The sequence below is a fragment of the Ammodytes marinus genome, assembly GCF_949987685.1.
Source record: "Ammodytes marinus genome assembly, chromosome: 22".
In the NCBI taxonomy this organism is placed as follows: domain Eukaryota; kingdom Metazoa; phylum Chordata; class Actinopteri; order Uranoscopiformes; family Ammodytidae; genus Ammodytes; species Ammodytes marinus.
The window spans coordinates 5469184-5484630 of NC_137226.1; the positions used below are offsets into that span (position 1 = coordinate 5469184).

The window sequence follows — 15447 nt, forward strand, 5'->3', positions numbered from 1 at the left end:
CAAGTCCAAAGCTTTTTCAAACCAACGTCTCACATTTGCTTTACTTAAATGCAGATTGATTCCTCCCCTGCACCTGGCGGTATATGGATCCAGGATTGTTAGAAGACGGATCAAAGTGTTCTCCAAACCTTGTTCTCTAAGAATCTATATGACAGCAGCACAGTGCTGAGCTCATCTCAATATCCTGACAGCAGGGTCACTGTCTGTCTAGACTTTGAGCCATGACAAATAAGAACCTCAAAAGAGATTTCATTTTCCTCTTCCTGCATCTAGGCAACCTGGACTCCATCGATGAGAAGGGAAACTAGTGCTTCCCCCGCGGGCATTTTGCACATATTATCTTTGACAGGTGCATTACAATAAAGAATGCAGAGCAGACTGAGGCTATCAGCTCCTAACCTAACGATCAGTGAACACGCAAGAAGGAGAGAAGTAGAAAAAAGTAGATGAAGTAAGACGTGTTGGTTAATTTGCCATTGACAGAGTTTGTTGAGAGAAGTTGCAACTTATGTTGCCAACAGCATAGCACATAGTGCAAATCAAGGGAAATTTACACAGCAGTGGGATGGAGTAGGAGTTGTATTTTTTAATGATTTTTCATAAATTCAGCAAATATGTATTTGCTTTCTCTGACTGAATAGCGCAGTGGCAACTATGGCTAGAGGGTGAATTGTGCAGCTATGCAAACATTAAAGTCCAAATGAAGCTGGCCCACTTAAATGTTTTATCGCTCTTTATCTTTCTGAAATATGATCTGTTAATAAATGCAGAGTTTGAGGAAATTGGGGAGGAGACAAAACTTCAAAAAAATAACTCGGCTACAACGGATACGACACCATCTCCGAGTTATTTTGACGGATTATTTCTCTGAAAAGTTGCTGTTGCAGCCCGCTTTGATAACATCAAACAATTACACTGAGCGACTGCCATGTAATCCAGAAAGAAGGAAAGCAGTTTAACCTTTTTAAAGGGGGGGAGGGGTGTGTGGTGGCATTCCTTAAAGGGTAAAGCGACATCATTAGACCTATTAGACCTACCCTCATCCTCCCGTTGCGGATCGCTGGTCCGTCCTCTGCCAGGCGTAGGACAAACAGGTCCATCTTGTACTCTCGTCCTCCGCGGATGCTGAATCCGAAGCCCTTCACACTTTTATCCAGCTCCACCGTGAAGAAGTCAAAGTCCTGTGCGAGCTGACAGAAGCATAGAAATATATAGAGATGTGATTAGACACAATGAAAATAGACCATTCAGCAGAAAATAGTCCCGGGGCTCAATATAGCAAATAAGACAACTAAGTGGAAAATGCTGGATAAACAAAACACCAACGGATAATTTAATTCTATTAAGGTATTAAAGGAAAACAAGGAGGCGGCTCAAGAGCTAAATAGGTTAATTTTTTTGAAGTAACAAGAAGCGTGTGTCAGCTTTAAACTTTGTCGGCTTGGTTTTACTGACTGAAAAAACGACACAGGGTAAAGAAGAATTAATGCTGGTGTGGTTAGGCTTTCTCTAAATATGCCGTTTTACAAACAGTATAGCAACAGTAGCTTCTGGTATTATTCGAAAGCGAAGGGGTTACCCAGGGAGTGTTGCATTCTCGAACTTTCACCACTAGATGCCACTAAATATTCAGATATAACACACTGCACCTTTAAGAGCAAGTGTATGCGGGGAAACATTCTTACTTGAACTGGTGGCATTCTGTAGTCTGGGATGGTGAACTGCCTGGCGTCAGTAGCTAGCTGTCTGTAGTCGAGCAGTGGCGGGTGTCTGTAGTCCAGTGTGGGTGGAGCTCTGTAGTCGGCCACAGGAGGGTGACGGTAGTCCACAGGAGGCTGGCGGTAGTCTGTGAACGGCGGCTGCCTTATGTCCGGTTTAACATCCTGCCTCGCCTTCACCTCTGACCTGTAACTAACAGACCAATCAGAATGAAGGAAAAACTTCCAGGAGGATTTTTATTACTGACACCAGTTTGTAAACGCTGCCATACTGAGAAAAACAGATAGATAGTTTTGTGGAACTGATAGGCTTTATCCACTTTGTGTTAACTCATTTGGCAAGGGATTGAATGTAACCAACATTCATTTATATGAAAAAAGTTACGCACTATAGCTTTAAGTGAGGAAATAAAACTTTTGAACATCGAAATGTTCCAAATAAAAAAAGAATCTCTCTCCGGGGCTGGTGATGAGTATAAAGACATTTGGAAACTGTAAAGCAAAAGAGATTGGCAACGACATTGTTGATTTTTTGGACCTCTCAGCTCTCTATAAAAAAGCAATATTTGTAAATAATTTAGAAGGCCATAAGAGTTTAAGTGAAGTTATACAACAAACTGGGGATAGAGAGACAGGGTGAGAGACGAATAAGGAGATAGATTGATCTATAGAGATATAGAAAAACACAATGTTAGTGAGAGCAAGAGCGGAAGAAACTATAAAAAGAGATGACAGGAATATAAAAAAGTGCATTAAAGGTAGAGACTCAATAAAGAAGTATCCAACTCACTCATACCTGTATTCTCAGAGGGAGAGTGTTTTTGCCAGGAGGCAGATAGAGGGGCTATGGCTATAAAAAATATACTCTGCGTAAGAAAAACAAAACAGCTGCAGACTTGACACTGTGTCACGGCCTGAGCAATGGAACAGCTCTCATTATAAAAGTTTACCACCACTTTAAGAAGAACCTGTCAAGCTCTGGACCTAGGGCCCTTTATGCCTTATTTCCACTTGAGCGGCACAGTTCGGTTCAGCACGGCACGATTGGGCACGGTAACCCGAAAATCTGGCTTGCGTAATAATAATTTAAAATCACATCATTTTAAGCTTTGTATTTTATGTCTGCATTTGCCTGTGGCCATAACAGTGAGAGTATGCATACTAATATGTCAATTCCTTTACAGAAGAGACTTGATATGTGTAATTTGGTGTGGACAGATCATTATCTTTGGACAGTTCCCAAAAACCATGCCGAGCCGCACCAAACCGAAACGCACAGTGGAAACAAGGCTAGAGTATATAAACAGTGACTTACCTGCTCTCGTGGGTGTATGTCGGCGGTGGAGGGGCGGGCAGCTGGTTAACAGGGCTCTGGTGTGGTACTTGTGTGTTGGTCTGGCTGACAGGAGGGTTGGACTCTGGGGCCACTGCATTGGGCTGTGAGGCCGCGGGGCTAGGCTGGATCTTGGGGCTGTGCTGCTGGGCCATGGGGCTCTGCTTCTCCGAGCTGGGGGCTGACGGGGGATTGCTGATTTCTGGGATTAACACAAAAAAAAATGGAAAGACAACTTTAATCACAACATGTACTCGACGACGAGACACTGCAGGCAAAAACAAGGGGTTTATTTGAAAAAATTAAAAAAGTCTGTTTGCGTACATACTACATACTACATAGTACATTTTGATTTATATCTACATTTGGGGATTTTTCTTTAAAGAGATGCAAATGTATGCATAATTAGTTAAATATTGCCAAATTTGCATAGGCTATTTATTCAAACATTTCTGAAATGATTGTAATACAAAAAATAATTGATTTAATGTTCGTAATCAACTGGAAAAGTTTCATGACGATATCTATAAGTTAAATATTTAACCGCATTCACCTGCAGTGTCTAGCCTTAAGCTTTATTCAACCAAATCTTTCATGGTGCTTTAACCAACATTGATTCATTTTGAGTGGCCACTTGTTGGCAGCCAGCAACATGCACACACTATTTCATTTACATTGTAATGTTTATTCGCATGGGGGACAAGTGTATAGCATTAACCAATGCCACACGCCACACCATAGCCTAAGCCAATTTGCAATAATGCCTGTCTCCAGCTGAGCCTTTTAAAAAGACTCTGCAATAATACACAAGAGATGGCACAGCCGAGACAGTACAGAACAGCATTGACAAATGATCTACACCTACAACGTTGACACGGTTTGATGTTAACACATCCCGGCACAGACATGAAGCAACGTTAGCATGCATCTCTACAAACTCCTGAGGGAAATATATGGCTCTTTAGCTGCTTAATGTTCACCAGCTAATCGTTACAGTGGGATTTTCAGAGCTTTACCGCTAAAAACAGCTGCCTGCTGGAGCCCGAATCGATTCTATGTTGCATGTCATTCCTCCCTCTCTCTCTTTCTGCCTCTCTCTCTCTCTCTCTCTCTCTCTCTCTCTCTCCAATTCTTGTCTGCCTCTCAGCTCTCAATCTATCCATTAAAGCAAAAATGCCCCAAAATATATCCTTTAACAATGCTATGGTAACGATGACAGTGAAACACAACAGTAGTCAATTTGCCTGGTGGAAGGAAAGCTAACGAGGAGCTAACAACTCTCTAAGGAGCCTCCATACAGCTTAAGGAAGCTTCATATTCAGGTGATAATTCTTTGTAGGTTCATCCCTACGGGCGTCACTTTTCACAATGTTATCTGATACATTGATCTTAATAGAATAAAAATAATATTTATTCTAACTGGCTTTGAGATGTAACAAATGTGTTTAATGTAAGCCTTTGTTCAGTGTTTGCATACATGCTTTGCTTACTAGCAGTCTTTTATTATTATTCTCCACTGCCTGTTGGCACGTAGCTACATTTGTTGTTGCTTTGCCCCCACGGAACAAGTAAATAACCTGCAGCAAGATGCAAATCGCACTACCCACACATGCACAATGTGAAAAAATGAAAAGAATCGGATGCACTCTTGAGCTCCGTTGTGCTAGTAATAGTCAAATGGAATGGCAAAGCAGACAACAAAAAACATTAAGACATTGCTTGATGGCAAACTAAACATCTTTATCATGAACAAATATGGCGTACATCCCCTCCATCCTTTATAGTATACTGAAAGTTATTCCTCAGTCTTAGTAATGAAATCCATTTCTCTTGCTTTCAAAAAGAGTTGTGGCCGTGAATGCAGCATACGAGAAGAATCACAGGGAGATTGAAACCCAATACAATTGCCTTAGCGATAAATGCATTGTGTATTATAATGTGAACACAATGAGAGATGGCAGCTCTGTTCAAGCCTCCGCATACTAAAAGAGTTACGGAGAGACAGAGTGGATTCAGCGGAGAGAATTTTCAGAGTGGAGGAACACAACTCTCGAATATACACCAGGTGACAAGTTCATTTTCAAAAGAATCAGATTTCACAAAAACTCCATAATAAAACTTTAAATGAATGGAGCCAAATTAATGACTGTCAAAAATCATTGTCTTTATGTCCTTTCTGTGCTGTCTTAAAGGTACAATACATAAAGATTTTGCAATAAAACTTCACAAAATTACAAAAAAAAGAATATATATATACCACATCATTGTCTCTTCCCACAATATTGTAAGTTTAAAAGTCCTCGCCTGTCATGTCCACATGTTGGAGTGTGTGTGTGTGTGTGTGTGTGTCCTCTCACCTTCTTGCGGTATGATCCTTAGGGTGACGCTGAGGCCGGCATCCTTGATCAGCTTAACGATGTCTGCATGTGGCATGTTGACGATAGATTGGCTGTTCACCGCCAGTATCCGGTCTCCCACTTTCAACTTCCCGCATCGGTCGGCCGGGCTGCCTTCGATGATGCGGCCGATTTTGTGTGGCACGGCTGTCGACACAACACAGGTGGCTTAGCATTAGAATCGGAGAATTATGCCAGTTCTTACTCACACTCCACTCACTCACACACTGGCTGAATATGTCTGTGTGTCTCTCTCATTTTTTGCTAAGCTTATGTAAGGCATCCAGTCTTTTTTTCTCTCCTCTCTGTGTGTGGGCGATTGCACTGCCGCTGCTCACGGCGGCATACAAGCGCTGAGTATGTGTGTGTGTGTGTGACTGACGTACCGTGGGAGGCTATTCATAATTGAGCATAGAGAATGAGAGGGCCTTCACATCTTATTGAGCTGTAACCTCTTTCACTACGTCAATCTCGACACCGTATTTACTTTACCTGATAGTATGTAAGTCTCTAAGGGCTTTCACGCACGAGATTCAGCACTTGTTATGAGAAGCACAGGTTGACAGATGATGCATACACGTGTACTTGACTCTATTAAAGGTACAGTGTGTAATAAAAGGTGTTTTTTGGCATCATTTGTTGGGGAAAATTTAGATTTCAACACTCTGTCTCTACCGCTTAACAAATTCACAGAATTCACTGTGGCCTTCAAGGACAAGAAGTTACTTACTGAAAAGATGGCATAATCCACCACTGCCTCAAGTTTTTCCACAATATCAAGGAATGAGGTAAAGATGTATTTGGTTTCATAGTACGCCTACTTATTCTTCACAATCCAACAGGTGCATTTGAGGCGGACACACACTACACATAAAAACGCACAAGGCAGTTAAGTGTGTCCGTGCTGTGCTACTGTAGAAACATGGCAGCCTCCTAGATATAAAAGGCTCATTCTAATGTCATTTTTTTATTTTTTATTTTCAAGCGATTACACACTTATTAAAACATACTAAACCATATCAAATTCCATTTCTACCAAATCTGTTCTGACAAATTCCCTTCTACACACTGCACCTTTAAACTCCACTACAACAATGACTCACAGTTGGCGGTGGACGCCTCGGGCCGGTTGAGCGAGCTGATGATGACGAAGCCGAAGCCCTCGCTCTCCTTTCGGTTGATGATGACGTCACTGGGCTGCGTGTTGGCGTCTGAAGTGGCGACCGCGCTGGCCGTGGCCGGGTTAGCCACGGTGCTGTTGTTGTTGCCGTAGGTGAAGTCACTGCGCGGGGAGCTGTGCTGCGTGGACACAGAGCCGGGGCTACGGCCATTCTCCGGACAGGGCTCACCTGTAGGGGGAGGTAGAGAGCTCAGCGGGCAGTATACACAAGAAGTATTCAGAGATTTCACTTTCGTTCCTACCTTCATATACTTTCTTTTTACTTTACTACATACTGCATAAAAAGTACATAGTTTGCATTCAGTAGGCATGCAATTAGGACGTACTTTTAAATTGTATATACTTCATCAGAACATCGCGCCTTGAATTTGACTCTCTTCCTTGTAAATCAGTTGCATTGAAAAAAGAAAGTATTGGATAATTTTGACCTTAAACTGTTATTTCAGACCACTACTTTAACCTATACAAACACACTTATTTATGTGAAACCTCAATTTGCAAAGCAACTAGTCACTGTAGTGGTCAATTTAATGAAGTGGAGTGAAAAATGCATTTCCATGAAGTAAACAGAAATACTTCCAACTTCTTCAAAGATCTAATTGGTAGACAAACAAACAGGCAGCGTTTTTAAGTGCCTGTCAACCACCTCCGTATTAATACATTTAGGCAATGTAAGACAGTTAGAACAAAAGTAACATATGATACTGTAGATAACTGCTTTGGAAGAATCTAAGTCTAATTACGCTGGTGCAAAAATAATTACTGTTATAGAGCCAAGAGTACTTTTTTTTCCCCTAAACCGTCAACAAATTGGACAAGTTGCTGAAACTCATGGCGGTGAAGGATCAAGAAGCAGACAGAAGAAGACAGCAATGCAACATCAGAAAAGCAAAAAGCAACTGTCACAATGTGGTAAAACACATCATTAAAATGCAGCATCGTGTCAATCCAGCCACAGCAACAACAAAAAAAAGCCATCTCCTTGCACCTCTAGTTATTTTTGTATGTATGCAGTCTGGTATAGCGAGGCAGCAGCGATCAAAACACTGTGTTGTTGTTTTGATAGCTGCTCTCAGATGAGCAGAGCGGTGGTTTTCTGGAGTTAAAACGACAAGAAATCGAAACTGTAACTTCACCTAATACCGATGCGACATTTGTCACTGTAAAAAAAAGGTACATCCTCCAACAAGTAGTATTGCCCTTACAACCAAGGAGTGCATAGTTATTTTAAGGACGAGAGGAACAGTGGAAAAAGGAGAGAATGAATGGTGTAAACAAATGTGGGCCATCCAGTAGCAGTGTTAGCTCAGAGTCTGACACCTTGCAAAGTGCCAGTGGGAGGCAGACAATTAGGATGGAAGTAAGGGCCGAAGAGGAGGCCTGCCGGGGCATGAGTCACACACAGTAGCCTTTGGTGAGGACAAGACATTTATAGAGAAGGCGGAACAGAGTGGGAAGAAGTGGATTGGTGAAAATAGTGTGTGAATGTGCGTGTGTCTCTGTGTGTGTGTGTGTGTGTGTGTGTGTGTGTGTGTGTGTGTGTGTGTGTGTGTGTGTGTGTGTGTGTGTGTGTGTGTGTGTGTGTGTGTGTGCTGACGTGTGTGTGTGGGGAGGCAGCAATAATGAGGATAGGGGGAGGCAAAAGTACACAGACTTGGAAGTGTCGATCCCCAGTTTTCGGGAAACAAAGGCAAAAGTGGAACCTGAATAAAGACTAGAGTACAACAGTGTGTAAGAGAGTGTGCTAATGTATTTTTCTTTTTGGGGAGGCGGGGCCTCAGAGTAATTACTATGAGAGATTAGTGTTTCAATGTTCTGACTGATTAAATGCTGTTTCCTGAATCATTGCAGGACAGCGGAGAAGAGAGAGGGAGGGAGAGAGGGAGGGAGAGAGGGGAAGAAGAAAGAGGAATTCAATGAAAGAGAGGACAAAGGTGTGAGGAGTCAGCCTGTTAGATCGATTTACTTTATAAAGCAGCATCCCAAAGCTGTTCTGGTGCAGGGTAAATCGTGTCTTTCAAAAGTCCAACAACATTTTTAAATAGAAGTTCCTGGTCAGTTAGAGAACTTATTACTTGTTCTAACAGCTAAAATATTACTAACAAAAACTAAGAATTTATCCTCAATGACTCTTTTACTCTTTTATCATATATCAGAACATTTCTGTTTCCCGTTTAACCTGTAACTTTTAATTTTCTCGTTTTCAAAGTCTTTTAATATGCAATTTATTTAAATGTATTAACAATTTGTCTTAAATGCTATCTCAACATTTTCTTATGTCTTGAATTGTATGTGTGTGTCTTTTTATGTATTGTATGCCCCAGTAAAGCACTTTAGCTCAGTTTAGTTTAGTTTTATTTATTCGTCACATACACAATTGCACAGGGCAATGCGTAGTGAAATTCTTATATACCAGTCCGGGTGTAATTCAACTATATAAAGTGCAAGATTATAATAATGATTGGGTGGTGTGCTAAGTGACCCTTTGAATTGCCTTGTGTCTGAATTGTGCCATATAAATAAACTTGCTTTGCCTTGCTTAAATCTCTGTAATTTGATAATAGTCTAAACCAGTGGTTTTCAAACTGAGTTATGGCAGGGGGGGCGCGGATGAATATGTAAAAATATGCCTTTTTCTGTGGAAATAAAGATAGCTGGACAACAGAGTTCTTCTGCTTCGTTCCTCTCACTGCATTTAAATGCATTCACTATATTACAGAGAAATATGTGTCGTTAAAGCAAAAGAGCTCCAAGCCCAACCCAGAGGACCCTGCATACTCTATTTTAAATTAATATTTTTATGGGTCTTTCTTCAATAGCTTCTAATTCATCCGACCCAGTGTCTCCAAATTATTTGTTCAAACAAAATTCCTTATATTTAGCCTCCTAATTTTCCTCTCAAAGTGCACCAGATTGATGCATTTCACTTTAAAAAGGTAAAAAAGAATCTCCCGGGGGGGGCATATCCCCGGACCCCCCTAGGAGGGTCAGGATCTCTGCTGGCTACCATTTTCACCCAGCAGGACATTGGAGGCACTAGCGAAAAAACACTGGGAATGACATTTGACAAAAGTCAATAATTTGGGCAAGTCTGTCTGCATATCTTTCTAACTCCACTGCACACTCAGTCACTACTATCCACGCTGAAAGGAAGCAGGATTAAAACACTAGATTAAAATGTTCAAATGTATTTTGAAAAAGCAAAACAAAAAAACTTGGATAAAGATGTTAAAATGTTTAAAAAATGTTTTTAAAAACGCACAAAGATTTTAGAATGTTTCAAAAATATGTTTAAAATGTTTAAAATAGGAACAGAGTTGTTTAAAATGTGTAAAATAATTAAAAGATCTTTCAAAACACAAATGGATTTAGAACGTTTTTTTATGGGGGGGAGGGGGGGGGGCTCCGCTGAAATTTGTTCTCTGAGGGAGGGCTCACTCTCTCACACTTTGAAAACCCCTGGTCTAAACTCTATCATATTTCTCACCTGGTGCCTGTACCCTCCTCCTGATGACCAGGTTGACCTGTCCGTTGCGTGCGGCTCCATGCATCAGGTCGATGACATAGCGGTGAGGTTTCCCCATCACAGGGATCCCATCCACAAACAGCAGCTCATCACCGGGCCGCAGCCGTCCGTCTACGTCTGCCGGGCTCTTCTCAATGATTGCCCCAATCAAGATCTGTTATAATATGTAGACTGTTATACATAGGAAGTATGGAAGAAGTTCAAAAGAGTAGAATTTGTGCGTGTCACATGCAGTGGGTGTTAGGTGGTTGTTAAACTGTTATATACAGGTGCATCTTAAAATCATCATAAAAAAATTAATATAAAAGAAAAGTTTAGTAATTTAATTCAAAAAGTGAAACTTTTATATATTCTAGATTCATTACACATGAAGTGAAATGTATGGTCGACATTCCGTATTATAAATCAATTTTTGATTGGTTTTATGGAACATTCTAATAATTTTGAGACACTAGATTTTTTTATTACATGAGCTGTAAGCAGTAATAATCTAAATGAAAAGAAAGGCCTGATACATTTCACTTTGTTTGTAATGAATCTAGATCATATGAAAGTTTCACTTTTTGAATGCACTTTTCCACAACATTCAAATTCTTTGAGATACACCTGTAAATAACTCCATAATATGACTGACGTATTGTTTTTGTTACTTTAACAGACAGTAAAAAGAGACACCAAAAGCAGCCAGAGCCAGCAGCACTCTCTCAGGGGAGGTTAAAGGTCAAAGGGGGTTAGGTGTAGTGGACAGTGTGTTGTGTGTAGTGGGTTAGAGAGGAGAAAATGACAGGGTTCCACGCCCATCGCCATACGAGCCTTCTCACGCGCCTCCGGACTCACAGGCTGCCCCGCCTCGTCCCCACCCAGCACACGGAAACCAAAGCCGGACTTCTGCCGGCGTAGGTGAACCTCCATGTCCTGGTACTCTGCTGCAGAAGAAACACCAACGCATACAACATTGAATTCCTGTGAGTTAACATTGTTTTCAGGTTATGGCATTTTTTTTAAAGCCCTTGTAAAACCAAATCCGTCTTACTATGTAATTTGGGAAGTTAGCTGCATGATAGTAAAGCATCTGAAAAGAGTTATAGGCATATTTATTAATCCAGATAAGATATTGTCATTTAAGTTTGATCAACTTTACAGAAATTTGGTTTAGGTGAGGTGGGCTATGCTCTGGTTCTTATTACACAATAAAAACCAATGACTGTTGCCATGGAGACAGTTTGATATCATTCATTGATTTGTACTTTATTAAAACAGGTTTCAAAATGCTCTAACAGTGTCCATGCACAAAAGAGGTATTTTTTTACCTGTGGAGTCCGCTGTAAAAATAGTCCTCGGTTGGCCAGGATCTAGGAAAAAAAGACGCAGGAAAGCATCCATAAACAAAATGAAATGCACAAGTATTTTATATAAACAGACAAATCTCCCACACACAGACAGACTGATGGCAGACCAGCAAACACACATCCTCCCAATAAACACTGGAACCAGAGGCAGAAAGGGCCCTGCTGCCTCAGCATTAATGTCACGGCAGAATTTCAGCAACATCCATAAACGTCAGGAAGTGCTTACAGCGTGTAATATACCCAATCCCTTATTTACAGCGCGGGGTGGGGACGCGAGCACTGATCTGCAATCAGAGGCGTCGCACAATGCCATGATGTGCAAAGTAGCGAAATGAACCCGACCACAGACAACTGGCTGCGAAAATGAAAAATGGATTCCAATTGTCAGTGTTTTAATCACAGTGAGCGCTCCACTGGGACTCAGCAGGAATGATAGAGAGATAGAGAGAGAGAGAGAGAGAGAGAGAGAAAGAAAGAGAGAGAGAGAGAGAGAGAGAAAACCATGACTACAGACAGTGAGGAGGAGTGATGCAGCTGTTACCACAGATACCACGTACAGTGCTGCTTACTTATAGAGACTTAACTCATTTTGGATGATAAATACAGGAGATTAACCGAGTGTTGTTTAAGGAAAAAACATACAAAACCTGACTTAGGCTATAACGTCTATGCAGAAATATATGGAAACAACAGTAACAGACCGACACTGTAGCCAGCTCTCTCAAGTGCCTTACTAGATATTCAAAGGTCTGGTTCACCAAAGTAAAAGAAAAACATTTATTTCTTCTTACCCACCTCTAGTTGTATCCAGCAATGTAGAACGTTTTTTTCTTGAGCTGGTATCTATGCTACCCATCTATTTCCAGAGATAGTGTATATTCTGGTCAATACACAGAATTACCTGTAAGCAGCTTTAAAGGTGATCCGAGGAACTTTCAGTTTGTGTTCATATTTGCACCCAAAGCGAGTTTTTACTACGCCAGCTGTAGTTCTTTGATTCTTTCTTCCATGACTAAGGCATTAAAAAAAAAGCAATATAAAAATAGCATTCTTTGCAATGGTCTCGTTTGCTGTTTCATATCATTTATGATCATCAGAGGAAAAATTAGAGTGTTTCAGAAATATTTAAAAGTTCCTATTAACACCATAATATAACCAAAACTACCTGCCTCTTCCACAAGGGACCGTTTAAGCATTGGTGACCTGACCCGTTAACCCAACCTGTTTACATAAACGCTGACATTAATCTATTAAAAAATAAAGTAAACCAAGATGAGCAGTTCACAGTGCTCACTCCACCAGGAGGCCGGTAGCCTGGAGGTTTTAATGCTGCCGTAAAAAAAAGGGTCCGAATCCCGCTTCACTTCACACCAGCCAGAGGAGCAAATGGAGCATTTCTAAAACCTGTCTCTGCCTATTCCCTGCCGAGCCTCAGCAGACCAACAACCCCATGACATTTACTCAAAGCAAGACAACACCAGTGAATGCTAAAACCGATCACTATGCCCACGCTTGAAGAAGACAGCAATGTTTGAGAAGGAGACCTACCGACAGCCACGTCCCATTGAATTACAGGTACATTTTAAACACGAGGGTTTAACTATGCCATGTCGGCAAAGACACAAAAAATTAAAAATTAAATATAAAAAAAACTCCAAGAAAGCCAAATACATGTTGGGGACCCATACTTTCCATTTCTAACATAACACTTTGATGTACTCAACATGTCCGGGTTCACAATGGGGCTCTATGGGCTGGCAACTAGACTATCATGACTATCAAGGTCCCCATACAAGGGAAACACAACTACATTCATATTTTATAACAATATTTATGGATGCTATTAACTTCTAACCTGCATGAGATAAGCTCCAGGCTTACATACACAGGGCTGTAGCCAAGGTCCTGCCCTCAGTATTTCTCTGTCTGTATGTGATATTATACGTTTTACTAAACTATTAGAGTTAGGAAGCATCCTGATGATCCAATAACAAGATACAATTACATATCGGTCAGATGATGGTAATATCGCCTGAACCAAAGCCTTATGTACATAAAAAAACATAAGCTGCGGTTTGAAGTGTTTATTTATCCGTTTATAATGTGAGCTGGCAGAATGTCAATATCTCTATCTAGTCAGTGAAAAGACTGATGGCTGATGGATTGTGTGTGTGTGTGTGTGTGTGTGTGTGTGTGTGTGTGTGTGTGTGTGTGTGTGTGTGTGCGCGCGAGTGTGTGTCGGCTCATGTCGGCATCTGACGAGTGAAGATGAGATAATGTGAGGAATTAGTGGATGCAAATGCTAATAGGGGAATAAACCTGCAAAAACATCTGAGGATTTGTGTGTGTAAAGCTGGGAGTATTTGTGCTCAAAATTTGGCAGCGGATCTTTCGTTTTTTTCGAAAGAGGTCAGCTCGTTCGGAAAAGAGGCTTTTCAAGTTTTTCTGCGAAGCAGCCAAAAGTGAACAACAACAACAATGAATGTGTGAGTTCATTTGTGTGTGTGTGTGTGCGTGTGTGTGTGTGTGTGTGTGTGTGTGTGTGTGAGAAAAAGAGAGAGAGACAAAGAGTGAGAGTGATGAATCGTCACGACTCCGCCTTCCCTGTGAGGAGTCCATCTTTCTTCAGTTACTATAGAGAGGAGGAGTTTGTCACAAAGATAGCGCTAGGCTACTACCTGCGGTTATCAACTCTTGGTACTTACGCCTACTCTCATAGATAGCCCTGGACTTCTCATAAAGGTCAAAGGGGTCTGGTTTAGCCAGCAGGGCCAAGGCCTCGGAGGCTGAGTCAGGCATAGAAGCCCTGTGGAGGTGGAGTGTTGGGAAGGGGGCGCTGTAGGGGATAACGGGGGCAGACAGGCTTGTCTGAGCGGGGCTGCCCTGGACTGCCTGGGACTCCCACTGCTCCAGCACCTGCAAAGCACAGTGGGCATGACCGGTCAATACATCACTAGTCTGCCACCTATTCCAACTCGTGAGTCGTGACACTGGATTTTTCTTCCAGCTCTGTAACCATGAGAACAACATGAAAAAAACTGAAGCAGAGTTTTGTTGTTAATGACATTTGAGCGTTCGCTAATCCCTACCACGCTAAATTGCTGCCACTACACCTGAAGTAAAAGGCTTCTCAGGACTGCCATACTCAGTTACCATTGCTGGACTATGATTGGCCAATCCCTGTACGAGTGAGGGGCTTAGCGAACGATCAATGCATGCTAGACTGACATAGTTAGTGAGGTTAGTAGTTGAAACAAGCAAACCAATTCCAGCTTTTATACGCCCTTTAGATGGCAGGGTGTACCCAAGTTGCGTGTATGTAGGGGAAAACATAGAAGAATGTGTTGAACAGATAAATATGGCCTTAGTTTGTGGGGGAATTTTAAGATGAAAACAGATTATGGTATCTTATTATTATTAAAAGCCCTTTGGTACATTATGTATAAGTATTGACTAGACTTCCTTTTTTTCCCTGTATATTAGGCCCAATTAAGCAAAGATTTAATACAAAAAACACATTTGGAAATGTACTGTGGAGTGTTTGAGGTGACAGCGGCAGTTTTGACAACACCAAACAGTCAGAGTGTCAGCGTTGATGTGTCGGATAGACCGGATTGCGTGTGTCACGGCACCACACTAAGCAGATGACACATTGACATGTCAGATAGTGTGAGAGACGGATTCCGGGGGGGAACCACACATTTTTGGAAAGTGAGACGTGGAGATTAGCTGCAAGAGGCACAATTTAATATTGGAAATTACAGGGACGATCTGGTTCATTTGCATCGGGAATAAATATCAGCTTTATAGAAGCTCTGAGAAGTAATCAAAAGTGTTTGAAACTCTTTGTGGTTTCAGTGGCGTGTGCGATTGACACAGGGGCAGGCTGCTGAGGCTATAGGGACCTTGTTAAGGCTGGGATTAGACTACTGCATCCACATCTCT

The 15447-nt window shown here is 41.5% G+C and overlaps 1 protein-coding gene across 2 annotated transcripts in view; it reads right to left on the reverse strand.

Annotated features, from left to right (window-relative positions):
• magi2a (membrane associated guanylate kinase, WW and PDZ domain containing 2a) overlaps positions 1-15447 on the reverse strand; it is a 208423-nt gene that overhangs the window by 9955 nt on the left and 183021 nt on the right. For both annotated transcript variants that reach the window (XM_080051175.1, XM_080051176.1), the window contains 9 exons: positions 14208-14418; positions 11464-11505; positions 10991-11079; positions 10115-10307; positions 6551-6796; positions 5409-5594; positions 3034-3253; positions 1686-1911; positions 1038-1190 (listed from right to left, as the gene is read on the reverse strand). In XM_080051175.1, coding sequence (XP_079907301.1) covers positions 1038-1190; positions 1686-1911; positions 3034-3253; positions 5409-5594; positions 6551-6796; positions 10115-10307; positions 10991-11079; positions 11464-11505; positions 14208-14418 — 1566 coding nt within the window. The remainder of the gene's footprint in view (positions 1-1037; positions 1191-1685; positions 1912-3033; positions 3254-5408; positions 5595-6550; positions 6797-10114; positions 10308-10990; positions 11080-11463; positions 11506-14207; positions 14419-15447) is intronic.